General features: G+C 30.9%; 2 protein-coding genes across 2 annotated transcripts; one reads left to right on the top strand and one right to left on the bottom strand.

Moving 5' to 3' along the window:
• Positions 1-7489: 7489 nt before the first annotated feature.
• LOC107439208 (coiled-coil domain-containing protein 25) lies at positions 7490-8439 on the bottom strand. The gene has a single exon (XM_016051723.4). It carries the CDS (start codon positions 8202-8204, stop codon positions 7575-7577), a length of 630 nt encoding a protein of 209 aa, XP_015907209.3. The 5' UTR covers positions 8205-8439; the 3' UTR covers positions 7490-7574.
• Positions 8440-8657: 218 nt separating this feature from the next.
• LOC107439207 (rRNA methyltransferase 3, mitochondrial) lies at positions 8658-22538 on the top strand (the record flags this gene model as incomplete). Its single annotated transcript, XM_016051722.3, is given in 4 exon segments — positions 8658-8892; positions 12711-12949; positions 13389-13547; positions 21984-22538. Coding segments are annotated over 4 exon segments (1169 nt in total), but the record flags the coding sequence as incomplete, so codon positions are not given.
• Positions 22539-24439: the final 1901 nt, after the last annotated feature.

Below are 24439 nucleotides of genomic sequence, written 5' to 3' on the forward strand. Positions count from 1 at the left end.
CGCCCACATGTTGCGCGGACTGTTAGAGACTTCTGTTCAGCACAACGCATGCAACTTCTTCCTTGGCCTGCTTATTCGCCGGATATGTCGCCTATTGAGCACGTGTGGGATATGGTTGGTCGGCGTCTCACTCGTGATCCGCGTCCTGCAGTTTCCAAAGACGAACTTTGGTTGCGCATACAAGCGATATGGAATTCTCTTCCTCAAGCAGATATTCAACATCTGTTTGACTCCATGCCACGTCGTATAGCAGCACTTATTGCAGCGCGTGGTGGCTGCACCAAATACTGATTTCGGACGCTTAATTTGTTTCTTTTGTTTTGAAAATTTCATCATTTATTTGTATCAGTACAAGTCGTTTCTGCATTAAATTTCATTTGATTCTGATGATTCTTTCATGGTGTTGCATTTTCTACAAACAGCAGTTTACTTCAGATCGATGAATGATGTGTTTGAGAAGATATAGTTAAAAGGTGCCTCATGATATATTTAAGTTAACATGTCTTATATACTATTGAATAGGTATTTAATACTAGGGAGCTAAGCCCCCTGTTCGCTACCGCTCACCAACACCGATGATTGCTTCGCAATAATCGTTTTTTCTTAGCAGAAAACAGTTTTTCTACTAAAGTTAAAATTATTCACTTAACATATATGTACTAAAAGGAATTCTGTTTGCTTACGCTTGCGCCTCCACTTCCCTCGTCCAAATATAACTATTAATCAGTATTATAAACATTTAGATCTCTTAGTGAACAGAAGTGATTTTTCGAAGTAGTCATTTTTTAAAATAACATTTATATTCTTATAACATTAAAATTGTTCAAATAAATTTGATGAGTTCAAACCATAATTGGGTATACTATAGCCTACGTCACAGATCGTGTTATTCCTACTAAATTTAACTAGTAAACAGCATTTTCTGCGAGCCTGATTTCTAGCAACAAGTAAAAGCATCAAACGAAGTGTCTTGTTTATAAGTCGCTACACACCAGGTTGGAATTGTATTAGTCTAGTTCCTTTGGAAATAATTTATATTGTTGTTTTACCGAAGTTTATGAATTTAGTAAGCATATTTAAAACTCAGTTTATTAATTAAACTAAAAGGTAAATGTTATTCCTAGTAAGTGGAAGTAGTTGTGCTTTTTTCATATTATACCCAGTTTAAAGAAAAACAATACCTTTACGACTTTTGTTAATTTTATGCTGATGACAACTAAAACAATTAGAAATGAATGAGGGAAAACTGGATCCTACCACGTGATTTTCCGGCCAATAAAAATGTGCCGACAACAATCGAAAACGGTGTTAGACCATTATGATTTTATGTTATATAGAGATATATATAGTGGTAGTTACGTCACACCCTCACTACGACTCTGATACATTCCGCAAATGTTCACTGTGTGTGCTCTTGGTAACCACATCACAATGGCAAATCATTTCCTTTCATATGTTAAAAAGAAAGCTTCTTTCAAAGTTGGTCCTGCACTGCATTACTGCAGTATTACAGGCATTGAAGTTACATAAACCTACGAAAGACCACGTTTATGTACCTTTAATGACTATGCCAACAACACTATAGGAATGTATCACTCCAACTTTGAGACAGATTTCGAAAGAAACATGCTGCGGGGTGCTGCAAAAAGAATTTGGACAAAGTTATGGATGGTTGACTGAATGTAAACAATAACAAGCTTCCTAAAAATGGAAGAAATTTAGAAAACTTCTGCTGTATCCTTCCGCTTATGCTTACGAGTCGATGTGTAAACAGGCCTAATATTCTAGGAAGTTTTATTAATGGGATTTGTGTTAAAATTTAAGCGTAATTTTACCATTCGTAACAGTCTTCTGTGATTTATAAGTTCTAACAGGTCGTGATAGCCTAAAACTAATTTAACAAAATTAATATCACAGCTTAAATAAAGTGTAAGGTTAACCATGGTTTAAATGTCATGGTCTCCTATTTGGCTATATTTGTGTAAAATAGCACAACATCAAAGATTGTAGCTCGGAAACCATATAGATCTTGTTGACATTAATCATTTATAAGAGACTGTGAATGTGTATTCTCATTGCTTTCGTTTAAGCCGCTTGTGTAAAACTTGCACTAATTAAAATTCAGCTGTACTTTCGAATTTGATTTGATTAGTGCAATGTTTATATGAGTTTGGTTGTATCAGGACATAAAGAAAATTTGAAATTAAAAAAAAATGCATTTTTTGAGAAAAACTATTTTTTTCAGTATTTAAAAGAAACAGTAATAATGAGGACTTTTTACTAGTTTCTGAAGCTCCACAAAAAGTGTGGGCCCTAGGCCCTTGCCTAGTGGGCCTAGGAGATAAAAAGGCTAATTAATTAAGGCTAATATATTAATTTCTTTTCGCCTGCTACTTTAATTATAAAATTCTTATGATATATCTCTTAGTTTACATATTGTTTTCATGTTATTATTTTTGGTGGGCTTTTTTACAATGGCAAGCGAGAGATATGATATTTAGAGTTATTTAACCAAAAGAAACTACAGTGTGAAATCGTTGGTTTGCTCTGCATTCAAAATTATTTTCTCTCTAAAGCAATCACTTTGACGGGATAGATTAAAGGACTCGTAGGCCATTGCTGAAAATTTCCACAAGCATCAGTGCGCCTCTTTGAAACCAATAAAATTTATTTATTAGACTTCTCTAGGCGAGGGGGCTCAAAGGATAGAGCGCTCACCTTCCTTGATGTGAACCGGGTTCAAATCCCAGCGATGGCTGGTCGATAGGAATTCCGCACTCAGCTCGCACGCCCCTGACGTAAAATATCCTCAATGATATGGTTCATGGGTTAGAGTTCCCTTGCCGTCAGGCAAACCATGAGAAGTCTTTGCGATTTTCCTCTAAACGCAACGCAAATGGGGGTTTGCTCCATCAAAAGGTCCTCCACGAAGGCAAATTTCTCTTAAAACTTGATCCAAGAGTTCCTTTGTCTTCCGAATTGGGTTCAAAATGACAAGGCTACGGAGTTGAACATTAGTAGTCAGACAACCCAAAAAATTGAGTCGGCTGTTCAACGACAGTAATAAATATAAATATTAGTCTTCACTGATTTTTATTTGATATATTTTGTTAATTTATTTATTTGTAATGAATTTATATTAAAAATTGCTTCTCCATTTTTCTTTGTCGCTACTTGTATTGAATTTATGAACAGAACTGGTTTACCCTTGAGATGAATGACGTTCCGACTGTAAGAAAGCACATTGAACATTTGTACCGGAAATATATTTATTGTATAAATGTGTATCATCCATCTTCGTACACTGTATAAACAAACAGTTTTTTGAAACCAGAAAATCATTTAGGTTAATCTGGTAAAATGAAAACCAGTAGTAAATTTTAATATATTTATACAGTTATTATTTTCCCCTGTATAATTAAAAGTAGAGGACGTAGTAAAGTTTAAAGTATCTTTCCCCCTGTATAATGTAAACTGCAGCAAATTTCAACAAATTCCTTATTATTTTTGGTTAAACAGGACAGGTAAATTCAAGTTTTTTTTCATTTTGTCATTTTTATTTGAAGACAAAACAAAATAGCCATCACACAAAAAGAAAAAATAGTGTTAAATTTATTCATCACACTCGACTGCACAACCAAAAAGAGTACCTTACTTTGTTTAGACATAAAATGTTTGCATTGTAGACTTCATTTTCTACCAGGCGATTCATGAGTAAAATAAATTTTTTTCTTAACATATACACTCATAAAAATTCTAAAAAATCGAAGACATTCTAAACATGTGATGCTCATGACAAAAATCCTTGTAGTCCAAACAAAAATGGACATTGCAAAGTGAGGCCACTGTATCACGAGTACACAAAACCCATAAACACTTCACTTCTCTCACAAAAACATTATTTTTTCATCGACTTTATCTAAAATTTTTAACTAATGTTCTAAGAATATAGTGTTACGCTGCTTACGAGCAGCCATTCTTGCTAAATAAATAATATAAGTCCAAAGAACTGTTAAGTAAAAATAACCTTGAAGAAAGTGATAAATATTACGTGAAAAGAGCGAATACCATCTTCAGTCAAGAAAAATATGATTGATGAATTTATTCATAACCTTTGTGCAGTTGTCAAACCATTTCTTTTACGATAAAGGCGAAAACACAGGTTTTCATTTAATATAACTTGCATAGTTATCCGACTCACGTTCTCTTCTGCAGCTATTTTATTAGCAGAACGTTGTGGATATATTTGTATCTATTCACGAATTCTTTTAATGCACTCTTTTGTACGAACTGAGAGTGAACGATCAGACCTGGGTCGCTATTAGTACCCAATAATCGATTTATAGTTCGATATATAAATGTTCTATAGCACCAAAGAGATTTTAATTGCTTAAACATTCTACTTGCAGAAAATTCGAGATCGAAAAGTTTTTTAACTTTAACTATCAATCTTTTCCATTCCATCTTTAAACTGATTCTAAATATTTTTTTAATCAAAAATCGTCTGCACTTATAGAACTCACAGGAATAGTGAGAAAACAATTGTTTTACCAAACGATTAAAATTAATTCCCATTTATTGGAGTGTAACAGTATTTAGTAGTCACTCTGTATAATAAAAAATATTCAATATTTTACCACCTTTTTAAGATTTTGAATATTAAAAACGCCCAGAATGAACTAAGATATGAGTGGGTAGTCCTACCACTCCTCCTTCATTCATAGAAAATTTAATTTTATATTTATTCAGGGGTATATCATGACTTGAATCCTTTCCCAGAAACTTAAGCTATTCATTCATTTTCAAAGGAAAAATATTTGTTTAGAAAGCATAAAAAATATTTACCACTGGCTTTTGGAGAAATTTTCCTGTAACTAAAAAAAAAAAAAAAAAAAAAAAAAAAAAAANAAACAGGAAACAAAAAAAAAAAAAAAAAAAAATCAGCCCCTAAGTTGGAATTAAGGGTTTAGTTCAGACGTTCTAATGACCTTAAAAATAACATTACAACTACTGAGTTTATACATTGGTCATTGTAAAGGAAGGGTTGTACTAAAGAGCATTGACTGTAAAATGACTTTTAATCTATTTTATGGCAATACTTTACTAAAAATACTTTATTTAGCATTATAGAAAAATACTTTATTCCTAAGAAACTTTTTTGGAGAGGGAATAAATAATATAAGTAGTATTTCTCAATGGAGGCTAAGATATACATAAATAAAATACAGTAAAACTATGTCAGAACTTCATTTCCATAGCTTTAGTTTTAAGAAGATATTTTAATGTTTCTTTTTTGTTTTCACAATTATAAATTTCAGTTCTTTTATTTCAGTCATGCATTTCTTAAATATTGTAAAATAAGTTAATAATTTAACTATAATTAGTGTTTTAAAATTTTTCAAAAAATAATGTTTAAAACCCTAGAGGCCTAGAACCCTAATGTTCAGCCCCTAGAGGCATTAGCAACAGGCCCTGAGTTCTCTCCTTTAAATGAGACAGTTATAAAGTTTTATTGCAGGGAAATGTTTTATTTATTATTTTTTTAAATCTATTAATTTAAATAAGATGTAATGTCAGATTTTATATTCTTTACATAGAAATTTCTAAAATAGCTAATCCCTGATATTGTTTTGGATCAAAACTTACTGCAAGAGATAAAAAAAATAAATAAATAAATAACTCTTAAAAAAATTTATATAGAGATGTTTCACCCATTAAATTTCCAACTCATTTTTTTTTGTGAAAGGCTTTTAAAAGTAAAACTTAATTTTCATACTATGCAAGAGACATAGAGTTCATGCTAGTATGGCTAGAGTTGTTGCCAAATGTTCCACTAATGTTAGTAAAATTGTATGCATGGGCGACAAATTTGTCGCATTGAAATATGTTTGGATTTTACAAAAAAGTATTTTGTATCAAATTCCATGCATTTAAAAAAATTATACTAATTATATTGTTCTGTATGTGGTATAAAATTCAAATGCGTAGTATTCAATTGGGATAACTAAAAGAATCCGATACAAAATGTTGAAATTTCAAATTTACATTTTGTGCTGTGCTTCGCATTCAGGTAATAACAATATAATTATTTAATGAAATAACAATATATCATATCAATCAATAAATTGAAAATATTATATCAATAAAATAATATTTTTTACTCGTTAAGAGCTGCCTTTATTTAAAATGGTGAGATAATTAATCTTTAATATAATATTTTGTTACCGCCCGGTGGCTGAGCGGTAGCGCTTTGTGCCACAGGTTCTTGGTTCGATCCTCAGGCCGGGCAAGGTTGACTCAGCTTTTCATCCCTTCAGTGGGTCGATAAATGAGAACCAAGCATGCTTGGGAACTAAACACTGGGATTCCGCATTCGGCTGACCGGAACACTTGCTCCTGCACCCCAGAGCCCAAGGTCAAGAAAACTGAGATGGGCACAGTAAGCCTTGGCCCTCTATGAGCTGTCCCGCCACTGAGTTTAGTTTATAATATTTTGTTAGCTCTTGCTTTAATTCCTAATCTATTTATCTGGTTTCAGCATTTTAATCGCTATGTTATATCTATTTATTAATATTATTTTATCTTTTTTTCACTAAACTTTAATAAAAACTAATCTTAAATCATTATGGGATAATGAACTTAATTAGTTTTAGGGTGTTATAGATGGCAATCAATAATTCTAGATTTATATCATAACATGAATTATGTAATCATGAAGTTAAAATTTTCCCCCTCAAGTTTATCTACCATATAAAATTTTAGGTCAACTAAATCAATAGCTAGGTGGTCCTATAGGACCACTAAATTTTCACTACTGATGTGAAACCTAATTATATCTAAAATAAGTGTTTGTATGGTAACTTATTACCACTTACTAATTAATATTGCAGTGCTTCTAAATAGAGTTCCAGCACGTCACTTCAGTTAGAGAGAGAGAGTTACGACAACAGCTTCAAAAATGTCTGAAACAAAGGTTGTAAAAGAGAAAAACAGCAAAGTTCATTGCTAAGATTTGCAAATTTTATTGTAATCTAAATAGTCTAATTTTCTGTTAAAGTTTTTTAATTATAGGTGTTTTTCTGCAGCTACTTTTATTTTGTCAAAGTCTTGTATTAATTTCATTGTCGTTAAAATGATGACAAATTTAACATATAGTCATTAATCAATATTTTTACAAGCAATAAATACTTTGGATAGTTAATATTAATTTTCAAAATACCATAAATTAATACATACTAAAAGTTTTGAGATTCGAAATAAAAAATACCGCATCGACGACTCCATGCTAAGTCTATAGGAAAACGCTTTATTTCTTTAACATACATTTTAACTCTCAACCAATCAAAAAATGTTACTCATTTATTATAACTCACACTGAATATTAGAAATAGGAACACAGTGCATAGTTTTGAGACTCTTTTTTTAAAAGAAAAACTTATAAAAGAATTTTGTTTACTTTATATTGGAGTCCTTTAAAGAAAAGTAGAACTGCGTAAAAAGGTTTTATTAAAATTAGTAAATTTTGTTTACAGCAAATAACTTTTGAAAGATCAAAATATTCAAACAATGTTTAATTACATAAAGTCATCTGAGTCTTCACCATCATCTGGATTTTGATTTGAACACATTGGTCCTTGCATGAGAGATGAATAACTTCTTAACTGAGCTTCTTCTTCTTTTTTCAAAGCCTCTTGCTTTTCTTTCTCTTTTTCAGTCCGTTGCTTAGCCTTCTGTTCAGCTCTCTCCAAACGATCTCTTTCTTCCCGCTCTGATTGAAAGTCAGGGAATTTTTCTTGTTTCGTTTTATTAAGTCTATTTACAATGGCATTAATGCGTTTCTCGACTTTCATTGTCTTGACATTTTTGCCATTATGGAAAGCAACTTGTCCAACTTCCATATCACCTGTCTTTTTCAAATTTGACCATTCTGTGTAAACGACATCAATGTTATTCTTTTTACTTCCAATAATGCTGTTGGCCTTCACAAGTTGAGCGCAATCTTGCAATAAAGGTTCTGGAATACAGTCTATGGTCTGACCTTTTGGTAATCTCAAATAAACATGGGCTGAAGATAAATTGTCAACATGAAACCATACATCCTCTGGAAAACCCCATTTTATCAACGACTCGTTTTCAAATTTATCTAGTCCCATATAAATCAAAGCGGGAGGTGAAACAACATCACTTGTGAAATAAAAAACCATGATTTAATAGTTTTTAAGAATCAGGTGAACGAAAAGATTTAAAATACTAGTTATATGATTTGGATCGCAACAAAATTGTATCGATATGAATTTCAAGCACTTTATAAGTTTAGAATTAAAACATAAATTAAACAAGTTTACAGAGTAACGTGAATATTTGACAAGGAAAAGAAAGAACTAAAGACTACTAACCGATATTATCTGTTTGTTTATCCCAGAAAGGAAAGGTGTGTACATGGATATCTCAAAGAGAAATAATGAAACAAGATATGCTTATAGCTTACTAGATTGAAAAAAATCAACATACAGAAAATAGCAACCTAAATCAAACAAAAATAGGTAACCAAAAGCGCATTAATATAAAGAAAATTGTAAACAAACAAATTTCAACAAGAATCGTGTTACTTTTTTGTCTTGTAATGAGTTTTCGTTATTTTAGAAGATTAATATCCCTTACAAAGATAGAATATTCATATCGTTTTTACAGCAGAAATGTATCGCGACGGAAAACTTTTAGGATATCAAATTCTTCAGAAGATTCTGTAACATCTCTTCAGCAAAACAATCTTTTGAAATTACAAGTCGGCAATCAGAATAATGATAATTTAAAAAGCGTTTTTCACCATTGTGAAACTAACTCAAATGTGTCTCAGTATGAGACGCTTGAAGCAAAAAACTCTCGCCTCATGTATGTAATTATGACATTATTTAACATTTAAACTTTCTTTTTTAGATAAAGATGTCATTTATGTAAATCGCGTTTGCAATTTATTCTTTCAAAGGTATCCCTATTGGGAGGACATTTCTGTATCGGGATCTGCCGCCCCAACTATGATCGCCCGGGCAACAAATGTATTTTGAATTTGTAAACTTTTTAAAAAAACATGTAGAGATTTGGGGTGGCTACGAGTTATATCTTTTGAGTTGGTCCCCTTCTGTGGTATTTTTTGTTGTTTTAAGTTTCTCGCGAATCGTTTCCCTAAAGCTGCTTAGACTTGGCGATCTCTGTGTGTTGTGATTTTATATGTGTCATACTGCATATTGTGGAATAAATTTCAGTGAATTGAAGTCAAAACCAGAAAATTTAACTTAAAGCCAGTGTTAGAAAATTATTCTTTTTAATGTATTTTATATTATCACTAAATGTAAATTAAAATTGACAAAAAAAAATAATTTTTTTTTTTTTAGACAGTACTTTAATACCTTTCATCCATATTGTGAATTTATATTGTAAGTTTATCTTAAAACTAATAAATAAACCTAGATATTTGGTACATATCTATATCAGGGAATGCAGAACAATTGTCTAAATATAATTTGATGTCACCAGTGACTATTATCACTGGTTCAAAGAATCATTAATTGAAAGATTTCTCCAATTCTTCCACATTGTTTCCCATTCCTCTAGTTCATTAACAAAATATTAACAATTTTTAAAACAAAATAAATTCATTGAATAATATATGCTTAAAGTAAAAAAATAAAAAGATATAAAAATTATGACTGAAGCTTTACATATATTTAAATTTTATTATTAAATTAATTAGATATTTCATATTTATCATAAATGAATCAGTATATTAAAAGTTAAAAAAAGGTGAAATTAGTTAATAAAATTTTTAGAGGCAGTGTCAGATAAAAAAAACAAGTGTATCTCTTATCATCCCTTTATGCTCGATTGACTTTAATCAGTTGCAAGTTCAAGATAACAGTGATAATTATTTCATGATCAGGGGTGTGCTTAGAAGAAATTTGGGTCCGTTACTGAACCATTCACAAAATATCATTTCAAAAAAACGGACCCTTCACAAAATATTTTAACTTCAAAACGAACCCTTCACAAAATGATTTTTTTTAATCGGACCCTTCACAAATTTGTTTATCTTAACTCAGGGTTGGCAGGTTTTTGACATGTGACAGTTTAAACCATGGTTTAAACCGTCACGTCAAAAACCTCACTGTCAAAAATGTCAAAAACCTATATTCATATGTGAAATTTAATTAATACATAAAATTTATATATTTTTTAAAGGATAGTGTTTCTAAATATGTTCTAGAAAAAATAAATTTAAAATTTTGAAGAAACACTTATATTTTGAATAGTAACCAAAATCTTGTACTTTTGAAAACTCACATCTTTTGTAATATTATGTATTCATTTTCATGTGTTATTGAAAATCTGCAGTGATATTATTAAGAAATTTATTTATAACCAAATTTAGTGTATAGTATAGATTATACTAAAAATTAGACATTTTTAAAGATAAACATTAGCAGTTTTGTACATTAGACATCTTTTAAAGAAAAATCTTTTTAATATTCTTTTAAATCTTCTTAATAATCTTTTTAACATAAGACAATACAAATTTAAGTGCTTTCTGTTAAATACACAGAGTAGTTAGTGTCGATTTACAGTATATTCAGCCTATTCATTTACTATGCTGAAAATTTAGTTTATCCAAATACTTGTGAATTTCATTTTGCTGAATACTATATAGTTTTGTTGAATATCTAAATATTCAGCTGTTGAATAATTACTTCTTGCTTTCAAGATATGCATTATTTGTATTCTTAATACAAGTGGAGAAAAAAAAATTAAGAGATAAAAATTGTTTTAAAATGATAAGTGTAATAATTATAAATAAATATAATAAACAATATGAATTATATTTATCATTATTCATAAATATAACTACTTTTAAATTCACATTAACATACAGGATAATAAAGATATTCGGTATAACATTAAAATTTTTTTTTTATACACTTGTATCTTATATCAAGTTTGTATTTATACAACATAACTTGTAAGTTCCTTATAAATATTAGTTATATGTTCCTTATCTGTCAAAAATGCATAGTAATAAACTTTTAATTTTCTTAAGTATCAAAAAGAAGAAAAAAAAGTTTTTTTAATATAAATATTTAAACAATTTTTGTGCAAAATTTTTCTGCACATGCATTTGAATATAAATTTCTGAGATTTTAAATCTGTTATTTTACCTTAATTTTAATTAAAAAATATTTTAAAACCTGCTGATTACCTATAGTATAATTAAATTTCAATATAATGCATGGCAACTGTTGGTAGTTTTGAAGTTTATATATTTTCTTGGCAAACTTCAGTTTTTGACGGTTTAAACCAGTATTATACCCTTGTCATGTCAAAAACCACTTTTTGACGTCAAAAACCCAACCCTGTCTTAACTATTGTTTTGTTAATTGAATAAACCCTTCCCAGGGCAGAAAACAAGAAAGATGGATGTAAACGAATTAAGTTTGTCTTCAGTAGACGATTCTTCCATTATTCATCCAAAAGGAATATTCTGTGTTTCACAGTATAGGCTAAATACCAAATATTTGTATGTTGCATCTCTAATTTAGAAGCAGCAATTGCTGTTTATTTTTGAAAATTGAATTTTTTTTATGTTTTTACATTTTTTAAATTTTATATTTTTACAGCATAATCTTGTATCTATTTTCAATTTAAAAACTCCTTGAAAAAGTTTTTGCAATAAGGACCCTATTCGCACAAATTCATAAAAGCAGGACCCTGGTTGAAAGAATGTGACTTAATGTTTATTTTATATTCACAAATTACGAGCAATTTTTTCACAATTTTACAAAAACGGACTTTTTGCAAAATGTCTGGACAGACCCCAATGATGGTCATCGTTCGAATTCAATCCAGGACCAACTAACCTCCATTGATTTTGAGCCCTGTAATATATGTGAATTGTCCAACTGCAAAACTCTGTCAGGGACATCTAGATTTTTCTTTATAAATGCGAATAACTTCTTTTGTAGGCTTAACATATAGACAAAAGATAATTTATGTTTTTTTGCAGAATTTATTTGCAAGTAAAATAGGAATTGTTGCTTTATAGTGTAGACTTATATTGTTAAATTTTTGAGTTAGATTGTTCTATTGTAGACTTTATATGTAGACAAAAATAATTCATGTTTTTTTTCTATGTTTTTTACAGATTGTATTGTTAGTAGAATTGGAATTGAGTTATAAAACTTTTTAAGCACCGTTTAGATATTTTAATTTTAAGTAAGAATAATTTTTGTTATTGGCTTAATATACCAACTCTCTAAACAGATGAACATACATTGTTCTGTGTTTTTTTGTAGTAAAGGGAAATAACTTCCTTTAAGGTTAATTTCACTTTCTGTAAGAAAAACAAAATGCATGTATAAATAAATAAGTAAAAAAATATATATGAAAAAAATTTGCATCTGATATTTATTTAGTTTGAAGCTAAAGAGTTCATATAAAATATTGATTTCTATTCTATTAGGAAAACTCTTATCCCTAACTTCTATCACAGAAAGGTAATTTCACTTTAAGTGAGAAAAATGTTTGTACAAAAAAAGGAACAAATGTCTTCATTTCATGTAAAAAAAAAAATGTCTGTTTGGTTCATGTAAATTTGACCAAACTTACTTTGTTTGAAATTAGAGAGCTCATATAATATATTAATCTGTATTAATTTCTATTAGGAAAACTCTTGCCCTTATTAGAAGCCGAAAATTGAGAGAACGGAAAGAAAAAATGGTTTTGGAAGGGAAAGTGTTGATCAGTGATGCCATTAATGCTGGCATGAAACTCAATGCTCTTTATTTTTGCCAAGATACAGTCCTTGAAGAGATTAACTGTGAAAAAATGAAAAAAGTAGAATTTTTCAAGATTGCACCTAGAACTATGCAGTTATTGTCTGAAAGTTCTCCTGAGGTCATAGGTAAAACTTGTTTTTTATTCTCAAAGTGCGAGAGTATTTATTATTTTTGCATCTTTCTATTTTTTGAATTTTTAAAATAGTCATTCTTTTTTTTTTTATCTCATTAAGTGAGTGACTTAAAAGAAGAAACACTTTCTCGTCATCATTCTCATTATTTTTTCATTAATGTTGGGAAGATTTTTAAAAATTTGAAGTTTGTCTAGTAAATTTCATTTACTTACCATTAATATTAAATATTTGAAAAAATGAGGTATCGTAATACTTACTTTTTAAATATATAATACATGAAAAATCTATAACTTCTCACAGAAATTGTTGTGTTTTAAAAATTATACCTTGACATGTTCTACTAAATTCTTCAATATTCTATTGTTGTTCCATCTAATATTCTTTGATATAAAGAGTTAATTATTTTCTAATTATAAAATGATTTTTTCAGGTGTTTTTCAAAGACCATCTGTTGATGATATAAAGTTGTTATCAGAACATGTGATACCTGTCACCATACTTTGTGATAACATTAGGGATCCAGGAAATTTAGGATCAATTATTAGACATGCAGCTTCTGCTGGTTGCCGCAATGTTTTATTGATAAAAGGTGATTCATCTAGTTTTAACTATCTCAATTTACTATGTTAAAATGGAGAAGAGATATTTATTTCGTGATACATTAAATTCTGCCACAGCCACTTTATCTTGTTTTTGTATCTGTTAATGTGTAATTGAAGTTTAAGAGTATGATCAGTTTGTCCAATGTATGCAAGACCACATTGACATGAAATTTGATAATTACCCCAGCTATTAATGTCAGCAATAGGATTTTCAAGGTTGGTGAATATTAGTATATTTACAGGGGGGAAAAGCGACTTAAAACTAAAACTTAATCAAAATCTTATCATTAGGGAATCTGATTTTCTTGTAATAATTTAAAACAATCAAATTGTTAAAGTTCGATTTAGGGAGTTTGGTAAATTGTGAGATTAATTTTCTGTAGGTGGAATCAATAATATTAGAATGAAAACCATGACCTAAAGTGATAGCTTTAAAATAAAGAAGATCTTCATTGATGAGATAACTATTTGAAAAAATTTTAGAAGCTCGGTAAACAAGTTTGCATAAGGCAGATAACTTTTGGTTGGGGGGAGCTGAACGATTATGAGGGGGAAATGAAATCCCAAATGATTTTCAATAACTAGTAGCGAGAAATTAATGAGCCTATTGCTAAAGCCGAGTAAAGGAGTCAATTTGTGGTTCTTGACAAAGTTAAATATCTAGAGGAATCTCAAACATTTATTGATAAAGGTTCATATAGTTGATTACTTCAAGATCCAAGATGAATGAGTTGAATAAAATAAAATCTGCCGTTAAAACTTATTATTTTTTCTAATCATCTGAAATATTCTCTTACACCTACTAATTCACACTGTGCAGGGTTTTATGCTTTACCTAAAATTCATAGGGTTTGCACTCCTTTTTGACTCATTATTTCTAACATTGGCACCGTTTCATTTAAATTAGCCACGCATCTTGCTTAAATTTTGTCCCCACATTCTAGTGTGAATTCATATACTATCAGAAACTCATGATTTTGTTAATGAGCTTCATACGTTCAAATCTAATGATAACAAAATGCTCTCCTTTCATGCAAAGTCTTTTCACTAACCTTTTCATTAATATTGCCTTAAAATAGGATTATATTAATTCCACTTTAACCAAGATGGAATGGACAAATTTGTAAATCTTACTTGCATTTGCTTGGAACAGCCCACTGTGACATTAAGTCACAGCCTAATTTCTAAATATCCTGTTTTGTTAATCAAAATACTTATTTTTTCGGCTTAATTTATAATTTTATGATACAATTTTTATTCTCTTCATCTTTTTTCTTCTCACCCCTTAACGCGTTAGCGCANAATAAAAAATCATAACAAACGTTGTGACACCTTGAGATGTACAATGAGGTGTACTTCTATTCCTTACAAGTGCAAAGAGAATTCACACTCTGCAAAAATCCAAAAAAATTTGTATGTAATAAGAGTGACTTATGACATACTAGAAAAGGAAAAAAATTATACTGTACAGAACTACAGGGTCGAAAAACAAAAAAAATTGGCATTCAAAATCTTTCATCACCCCAACGTCACGCTGCTCCCTGGCAGGACGTTTTTTTCCCCCTTCCTCTTTTTTGAGGAAGAGAACATCTTTTGGGATGGCGTCACGTCTACCGCCATGTTGGCAAGTCAATCTGCTGTGCTTTTCGTTTTCTCTGATTAATGTCTACTAAGTAATTTCCTGATGAATCTCCTGCTTTTAATATGATCCGCTGCCCAGACACCGCCATTGATGGACTCCTTCACAGTCATTTCTAGCTTTATGCTTGGGATATCCCCTGCTTTTAATATGATATTGATGGGACGCATGGCTACCCAGACACCGCCATTGATGGGCTCCTTCACAGCCAGTTCTAGCTTTATTGCAATGCTGTTTTAATCTGTCAAAAGAAAGTCCCGAAAATATCGGCAGCTGTTCCTTTTTGAAAATAGTTCGGTCTCCTGCTCCAGCTACCACTAATAACCATATTTATTAGACGTTGTGCCATAAGATGTTATGCATCGCTGTGGTAATTTTTAGATGTTGTGCCTCGTAAAGATCCAATAAACACCAAAGTTTTAGTAAAAAAAAAAGAACTGGACTACTTCATTTTCACTAGCCATGGTTTTTTTGTTTTCATCCTAGGTCTGGATAGCTTCTATGGAGAGGAGGTATGTCTTTTGTAGAATATATTTGTTATCTTCTGGAACTTTAAAAATTAATATTCCTCCTGGGTTGTAAAATTTGCAACACCACTTCAAAAATGTACCACTATATTTTTCACCCGGCCATTAATTTTTAGTTTTTCCTTTTTAAATTGTTATCACTTGCTTGTTAGCAGCTTTTCATTCCTTTTTTTATTCTATACCCAACCGTAACAGGGCACCCACCTTCCCTTTTAATGGTAAATTTTATGGAGTGATTGATGGCTTTGCTGTGGGTAATTCTCTCAGTCTCCTCTTAAGTGACCGGTATATGCACTACTTTGAAGTGAAATTCTTTGATTTATTAAAGTTCGCTTTTTATGGACGATATGCCGGCCATTGTTTCACATTGATGGACAATACTGACATTGATCATGTTCTTAATATTATGAATTCTATAGATCTTTGCATACAATTTACATCAGAACAGGAAAATAATAAGTGTTTACCTTTCTTTGATATTCTTATTGCTCTTAATTGCAATAAATTTCTCACAACTGTTTATTAAAAACCATTTACAGTGTTACTCCCTCCTCCTAATCATTCCTCCCACCCCCCCAACCAAAAGTTAGGTGCCTTATGCACACTTATTTACCACGCTTCAAAAATAGTATCTACAATTATCTTCACAACAAGGAGCTGCTTTATCTTAAAGGTATCACTGTAGGTCGTAGTTTTTAATCTAATATTATTGATTCTACCTATAGAAAATTAATCTTGAAGTCTACTAAACTCTCTATATCAAACTTAAACAATTAGATTGTTTTAAATTGTTATCCAGAAATCAGTTTCCGTAATGGTAAGATTTTGAATAAATTTGAGTTTAAAGGCGTTTCTTCCCCTGTAAATAAACCAAAATTCACCAACCTGATATTGCTGATATTAATAGCTGGGGTGATAATCAAATTTTGTGTCAATGTGGTGTTGCATAGATTAGACAAACTGAACGTACCCTTAAACTTTGATTTAAAAGACACAAAAGATACTTCCAATATGTGGGTGTTAACCAATTTTCTAATGATGTACACAGTTGGAATTTAAATCGCAGGTTTGATTTTTATTCTACTAAAATCATTCAACACAGGCTCTTCGCCTTCTGAACTTAATTTTTGGGAGTGATTATGTATTTTGAAAATATCTAATAGTCTTTCGAGTATCCCACCCTTTCCCAATGTATGAAAGTTCATTTTAATTTGACCCTTAAGGTTCCTGCTAAATACCCTCCCACTTGTGTCTTATCTCTTCATTGTTTTTTCTTTGTTCAATGTTTGAAATTGTTTCTTTGTTCCTTTGTCCCTATTAATTAAACCAATTTATGCATGTTTGTCTCTTTATTTCTCTACCTTCATTTGATGTTTAGACAACAAGGCGGGTTCTTGTTAATAGAACTGAAAATATAGTATGTCGATTTATGTATTTTCATTTGTGCTTTTTACATGTTTTTTTTCCCCTTCTTTACATTAATAATATGTGTAACACAGCAATTAATGCTCCCAGCCGCTCTCGATAACCAACCTTTAACCATCGATAATTGCTCTAATCTCCTCAAATAGTTTGCCAGTAATAACAAGATAGTGGCTCTCCAGAGGATTCCGGCTCACTGTGGAATCCAGGGAAACGAGGCGGTCGATCTCCTAGCACTAACATATAATACATACACTAACATATTAAATTTAGAGGAACTATAAACATATTTTTTATCAATCATGTTACATTTACTTCACCTATATTTAAGTGGTGTGACAGTTTCGTATAAATATTCTTTGTTATCCAAACTTCTAGTGTTTGTGAGAGTTACATCTAAATTTTGTAACCGTTATAATATACCAACATCGAATGTTTAGAGAATTTATTTACTATACAGTAAGCCGATTATTGCCATATTGTACAAATCCAGACTTTTATTAAATAACTTTTATAAACTTTATAATATTATTTTATTAAATAACTTTTATATTATTTTATTAAATAATTATTATTTTATTAAATAATATTTATATTATTTTATTAAATAACTTTTATAAACTTTTATTAAATTTGTGAAAAATGCATTTCTTTTTGCTTCAAAGAATCTGAATTTTTTTTAAAAAAAAACCCCAACACATTTTAAAAGTTAATATCAAAATTTCAAATAACAGTGCCTGTTTTATAATTCATTAAAACATATAATAAGAAAATAAGTAAAATGTTGGCTTTGTTTTAGAATAAAATTAATTCTAAAATTATTAATGTTTTTTTTTTCAAGTTATTAAACAGATATTTATTTAATATATTCATTCTTAAAAGATGGTTTTAAATAAATATATTTTTATAATTGCATTTCCTCTTTAAAAAATATGTTCTTAAATGTGTGTATTGATTTGAATCAAAAATTTTAGTTCAAGCATTTTTATGAAAGAGAGCAAATTACTTCATTTTCTAGAATTAAAACATTCCAGAATTGTTCAGTGGAAAAAATATATCAGTGAAATAATTAATTTTAGATTTGATATTGAGTTGTCAAAACAGTTTTCTTAATTTGTATGGTTGTTGCAGAATTATTAATGTCATAATTTGTTAAGATTTCTCTTTCTCATTTATGCTGTTGCTCACTCTTAGTTTTTTAATGCCCTCATTTATTTAGTCAACCTATCTTCGTGGGGACCATACAAGTATTGATGCCAAATTTTTCTATGAAATTCTTTTTTATTCATGATCGTTGTTTTTCTATTATTTACTATTTTTTTCAACAGATTTATTTTTATAGATATACTAGCTGACCCGGCAAACGGTGTTTTGCCATATGAATTTTTTCTAGAGTATAAAAATATATCTTATTTATTGTAAATGTGTGCGTATGTGGTATATGAGTGGAAGAGGCATGAAGCGCTGTGAACGATGACGGAATGTGAAAGTAACAACACACCAAATAATATTTTTTTTTAAATTTATTGCAACTTTTTCTTATAAATTATATATACAACGAATTCTGAAAATATTAGTCAACAATATTAATCTCTTAGTGCAATGGAGTGTACAATATTTTTTGTCATTCCATCTTTAGCTAACACAAATAAACTGGATGGTTTGCCCACTCGAGAGTATGCCACGTATCTGTGCGAAAAACATGGTGTGTTCAAATCTAAGACGCAAACAGACATTGTTTGGCCTTATCATTGCGAATGCCAATCTAATGTGGAACTGAATGCGTTTAAATTGAATTGGCACATCTGTGGGGGCATAATAGGCATAATAGGGATTGGCACATAATAGGGATTCGTGGAAGTAATATACTTTCATCCCGGAATTTGTCATTTAAAATAATGACTTCGATGACGTTGTTCATTAATTTTTTAATGACTAATCGCGTGCCGTTGCACAGCCAAGGTGGGTTCAAATTACGAAGCAAAATAACCGGAGATCCAACTTTGAGTACTAAATTATGCGGTGATATGCCAGGTAAATCCAATGAGTTTAAAAACTCTGTTGGAAAATTTGCAGCTTCAATGGGATCGCAAACTGCATCAACGGATTTGCATGTCACCAAGTTACCTGGCAATAACTGTTGCATCTACAGATTCAATTCGTTGACGTCCACATTTTTTGCTGCTAAAATCACCCTTTCTGCCAGCCACTCATGATGAATGCATTGCGTGTGTACATCGGGAAATATTAGGCTAATGAGAGCATCTTGTGAATCAATGATTGTGCAGAAATCGTCCGGTAATTTAAGCATCCAGTCTCATCCTTAGTAACCTTTCCATCACCGATATCTAACAATTGTTTTGAGAATGTTTCAGCAGATGGATCTTGAAGCATTTGGACGCGCATATTTACTTTTAGTAGAACTTTTTCAACATTACGCCAAAGTGGAGATGATCTCAAGAAAGCATTGATCTCATCAGCGTACATTAAACGCGGAATGACGTGAAGTGTTTGTCTGAAATCACCTGAAAGGAGTAACAGAGTGCCGCCAAATAATTTGTCATTATTTTTTTATATCTTTCAATGTCCTGTTCAACGCCTCAAGCGATTTTTGTGTTCCATAGTGCAATCATCCCAGATGATAATTTTACTGTGTTTTAACACTGTGGCCATAGAAGAAATATTTTTTATGTTGCACACTGCATCTGGGTTGTTTTGAATATTTAGTGGCAGCTTAAATACTGAATGAGCTGTTCTGCCTCCGTCCAATAAAATTGCCGCAATGCCAGATGATGCAACGGCCAACGCGATGCCATTATTTGATCGTATTTCACCGAGAATTAGCGAAGTAATTAATGTTTTGCCAGTTCCACCTGGTGCATCAGGAAAAAAATCCACACTGTCCTGCTGAAACTGCGAGCATAATGCGGTCATAAATGCTCCTTTGTTTCTCATTCATTAGTGGAACATTGCGAGTAACAATCGCTGCCATTTTTATCGTATTGTATTGAAGTTCACGATTCATGTCAGTGTTTAATAAATCAGATGCACTTCGATTTGGCGAAAGCATACCGAAATGACTGAGTGGCAATTTGGCAATAATAATGCAAAGATCCTCAATAACAATCAGTGCTTCATTGTACATAGCATCGCTGAATACTATCGTTAGATCGTTGCAACGTGTGCGATATTGATACCGTATATCATCAGTCATCGAATCTTTGTGATATTCTCATAACGTTTCTATACGGGCCGGGAAACATGTAGCTAATACTATAGCAAATAGTAGACGATTTTGCTTTGCAGTACAGTTCAATGCTGCTTCAGCAAGCATACATTCCCACTGGTTGTCGTCTTCCAGCAAGCCGAGTGCAAAGCATGCATCTTTATACGTTGGATGCTGATTTCCATCGACTTTACATATATCTTGAAATGACAATGAGCCGGTGTAATTAACCAACAACAGTCGAAAATAAAAGCACTCAGTCTGCCTTGGATTGACTGTAAATATTCTCCCCAAGGCGTTTGATTTGAATAAACCGGGACATGCATCAACCGGTGTGCCTTGCTTGTGGGGTGTCCATTTTTTTGAACCCATGTGAAATAGGGTGGTACTTCTGAGTAGAGTAATGTCCGTGCAAAGACGCCAAAAGCATCCGTACGATTACCCAATTCAAAAAATTTGGCGAGTGTAGTTTTTGGTGGATTTATAGCTCGGTCAATCGCTGTCTCGTTCGTGAAATATACGCTCTGACCGTTTTTAAGATGGACGGCTAAATGAATAACGGTTGGATCCCGTTCATTAATTGGGAAACCAAAGATACGCCAAACAGCTTCATTGGAGCTGATGTACCGGCCTATTTGGTACAGCGTTATTTCGTCGTTGTTATTCACTGGAAGAGCAGTCACATTGGTATTTTCAACTCGAAATACTGCTATATCATTGCCTTTATTCACATACTTGCAAATATATTTGATGCTCTTCTTTTAAGGGCATGCATAAGTATTAGAGTTTAATATGACTTGTTGCAACGTGCGTGAATATTATTTTTGATTTATTATGTTTCTATGTCTAGTTTGGATCCGAATACGATTAAATAAAATATACGTTAAAGCTGTCCAAAAAATGAAAAAAAATTAGATACAAACCATTCCCGAATCCTTCTGAAGTTACACAGAAAATTTCATTTAAATCGGTCCATCCGTTTAGGAGGAGTTCAGTGACATACACACGAACAGACGAAATATATATATAAAGATTATTAGTGAAAAGATAGTGTTATTGAAAAAAAATAGCCCAAATCAATCAAGAATAATTTAGGATTTTATTAATTAATAGAGGACCATACAAGTATTGATGCCAAATTTTTCTATGAAATTCTTTTTTATTCATGATCGTTGTTTTTCTATTATTTACTATTTTTTTCAACAGATTTATTTTTATAGATATATTATTAGTGAAAAGATAGTGTTATTGAAAAAAATAGCCCAAATCAATCAAGAATAATTGAACATTTAATTAGTATGTTTTTATTAGTTTGAACAAAAACTATTAAGGACAGATTATGACATAAATACAATCACATTATAATCGAAAAATCAACTTGACTTGAATTTCAAACAAAAAAAATAGAAGTATATTAATCAAATTGTTAGGTCAATCAGATTATTTTCAGTTCTAAATTTTTTTTTTTTTTTTTTTGTCATTTTATCCTTTTTCTAGGATATTTTTTAATTCTAGGTTGTACTGATCACAACCTCTTAATTTCTGTTTGAAATGTTTCTTTTTTTTTTAATTTTATAATATTTTCTAAGAATGAGTTATCTCTTTCTAGGTTGTGCTGATCCATGGGAGACAAAAGTGTTGAAAGTAGGTTGTGGTGGTCATTTCCGCATCCCCATCACAAACAATATTCAATGGGAAAATCTTCCTAACTATTTCTCAAAAGAGTCAAAAATATTCATTGCTGATAATTCAAGCGACATAGAACATTGGGAGGAATCACCAGAATTAATTAATTATGATGCTAGCCCAAAGGAACACTCAGATGGAATGGCAAAACAATACTTAGCAATGAATGAACACAGTGAATTGATTCAGACAGATAAATCAAGTGAATTGGAAGCATTTGAAGAGATAAATCTGCCTTGTTACCTGTACTCAAGTGTTATGTTTCCAAGAGAAAATATTGTTTTGTATGTTGGTGGTGAAACACATGGAGTAGACATTAGAATAGTAAAGTTAGCTTGTGATTATGGCGGAAAAAAGGTTAAAATACCTTTGGAAAATAGCATGGATAGTTTAAACTCTTCATTTGCCATGGCGATAATACTGTATGAAATAAAGCGTCAGCTTTCTGAAAAACTGTAATAAAGCAAGATTTTAACTATTCCTTGTTCATTAGTTATTTTTTTGTATTCTAAGTTGGATGGGTTGTAGATATGAGATCCCGAGCTCGCCGCAGGCTCGTTAACTGAAATCAATTTTCATACTTAGACTCATGATAAAATTTTTATAAACTTCTTTACTACTTTTAAACAAAAATTTGGTACAGTTATTAAATCTAAGAAATTTATTAATTGATTGTGATAAAATTGTTTTAATAACTAATTTCCTCTTGTTGGCAGCAAAGGCCTAATAGCGACATCAAAAATTTTTGCCTTAATCCAAATGGGGAAAAAAAATTTATCACTAGTACTTATTAAGTTTCTTTTTTTCTTTTTACTTTCAAAAATGTCACTCAGAATATTAACATTTATGTCTGGTAACATGTAACCTCGCTCTCTCTCTCTCTTTTTGTTTGTTATTACTTTTGATCGACATCTATTATTAGAGCGCAAGCTTATAAAATAGAGATTATGTGATAGAAAAATAAATTTTCTACTACAAGGAATAAATGTCAAAATTTAAATCAAAAAAGCTGGAAAAAAATCATGAAAAAGCACTTAAATTTACAATAATTTTCATACAAATAGAAATTTCCAAAAAACTCTCATTAAAATTATAATACAGCATACCTCAAATTTCAACTCTGTGGTTTCATTTCAAGAGCACTAGATTAGCCGACACGATTATTTTTACTACAAGTTTAACAGTTCTCAAAGTAATTATCGAATTATAACTTTTATTATTCCACCAAACTCCTTTTATTCCACCAAACTTCCATTTTATTTTACTTCTCATCTTCTTAATTTCAAGATTCTAAGTCGTATAGATTAGGAGTAGCTAAGCGAAATGTAATGTAAAACAAACAAAAGTTAAAAAATTTGTAAAAAAAGCACTTAAAATCACAATAGCTTTCGAACAAATTAGAATTTTGACGGAAAAAAAAACTCACTGTTAAATTCAGAAACAAATGTTGCCCTTTCAGCATGCCAAATTTCAACTTCTTATTTACATATTCCTGTGGTCTGTAGAGCAATCCGTGTGGTATTTTCCTCCCGCAACAAGTTTAACAGTTAGAAATTATCGCGTTTTATAATTTGCGTTTAGTTCACAAATAGAAGTAGCTCTTTCAGCATGTCAAATACAGTCAAACCCCGCTATAGTGAACCTTCAAGGGACCGAAATTATGGTTCACTATAACCGGGAGTTCACTATATCCGTTCCTCAGACAATTTAACTAATGGTTCCAAACTCCTCCTTTTATTATACATTATTTAAATAAATGACTGAAAAATAATAGATATGTAGTAACAAAATATGTGTTAACTTTTATTTTTATTGCAAATATTGGCTTGATTACATCCATTTTTCAGTTTATGTCCATCTTATCTTAAATGAAGAACGTTTTACATTTACTGCTCGTCATAGTTTAATTTGTGACACTTATTTGCAGGATTCCTTAACTGAACTGAGAGTGTAAACGAGTTGAAATTCGTGCCTTATCTTCACAGATTAGTGTCCACCCCTTTGACCATTAATTAATAACTACGCATTCCAATGCTCTCTCTCTGATAGGAAAGAAATATTGACCCCTTACAGTTGCAACATCTGCTGGTGTTGGCCTTTGTTTAAGGATGGGAAAGTGAGATAAAAGAAGCAAACAAGAAAAATGCTTATTGCTATCTTCCCTGCTATATATGGCTTTAAAAATCGGTTTATGTATTTATTTTGAAGTAGAAATTTCAAAATTATTATAAAAAAATTAGTCGAAGACAGAAAAAAGTTCATTATATCCGATTTCCTCTCTTCCTTTGATTCACTATATCCACAAAAAATAACATTATACATGTACAGCAAGGCACGGGAGCGAACTTTTCGTTCACTATATCCGGGAGTTCACTATAG

The sequence above is a fragment of the Parasteatoda tepidariorum genome, chromosome 5 (genome assembly GCF_043381705.1).
Source record: "Parasteatoda tepidariorum isolate YZ-2023 chromosome 5, CAS_Ptep_4.0, whole genome shotgun sequence".
NCBI lineage: Eukaryota > Metazoa > Arthropoda > Arachnida > Araneae > Theridiidae > Parasteatoda > Parasteatoda tepidariorum.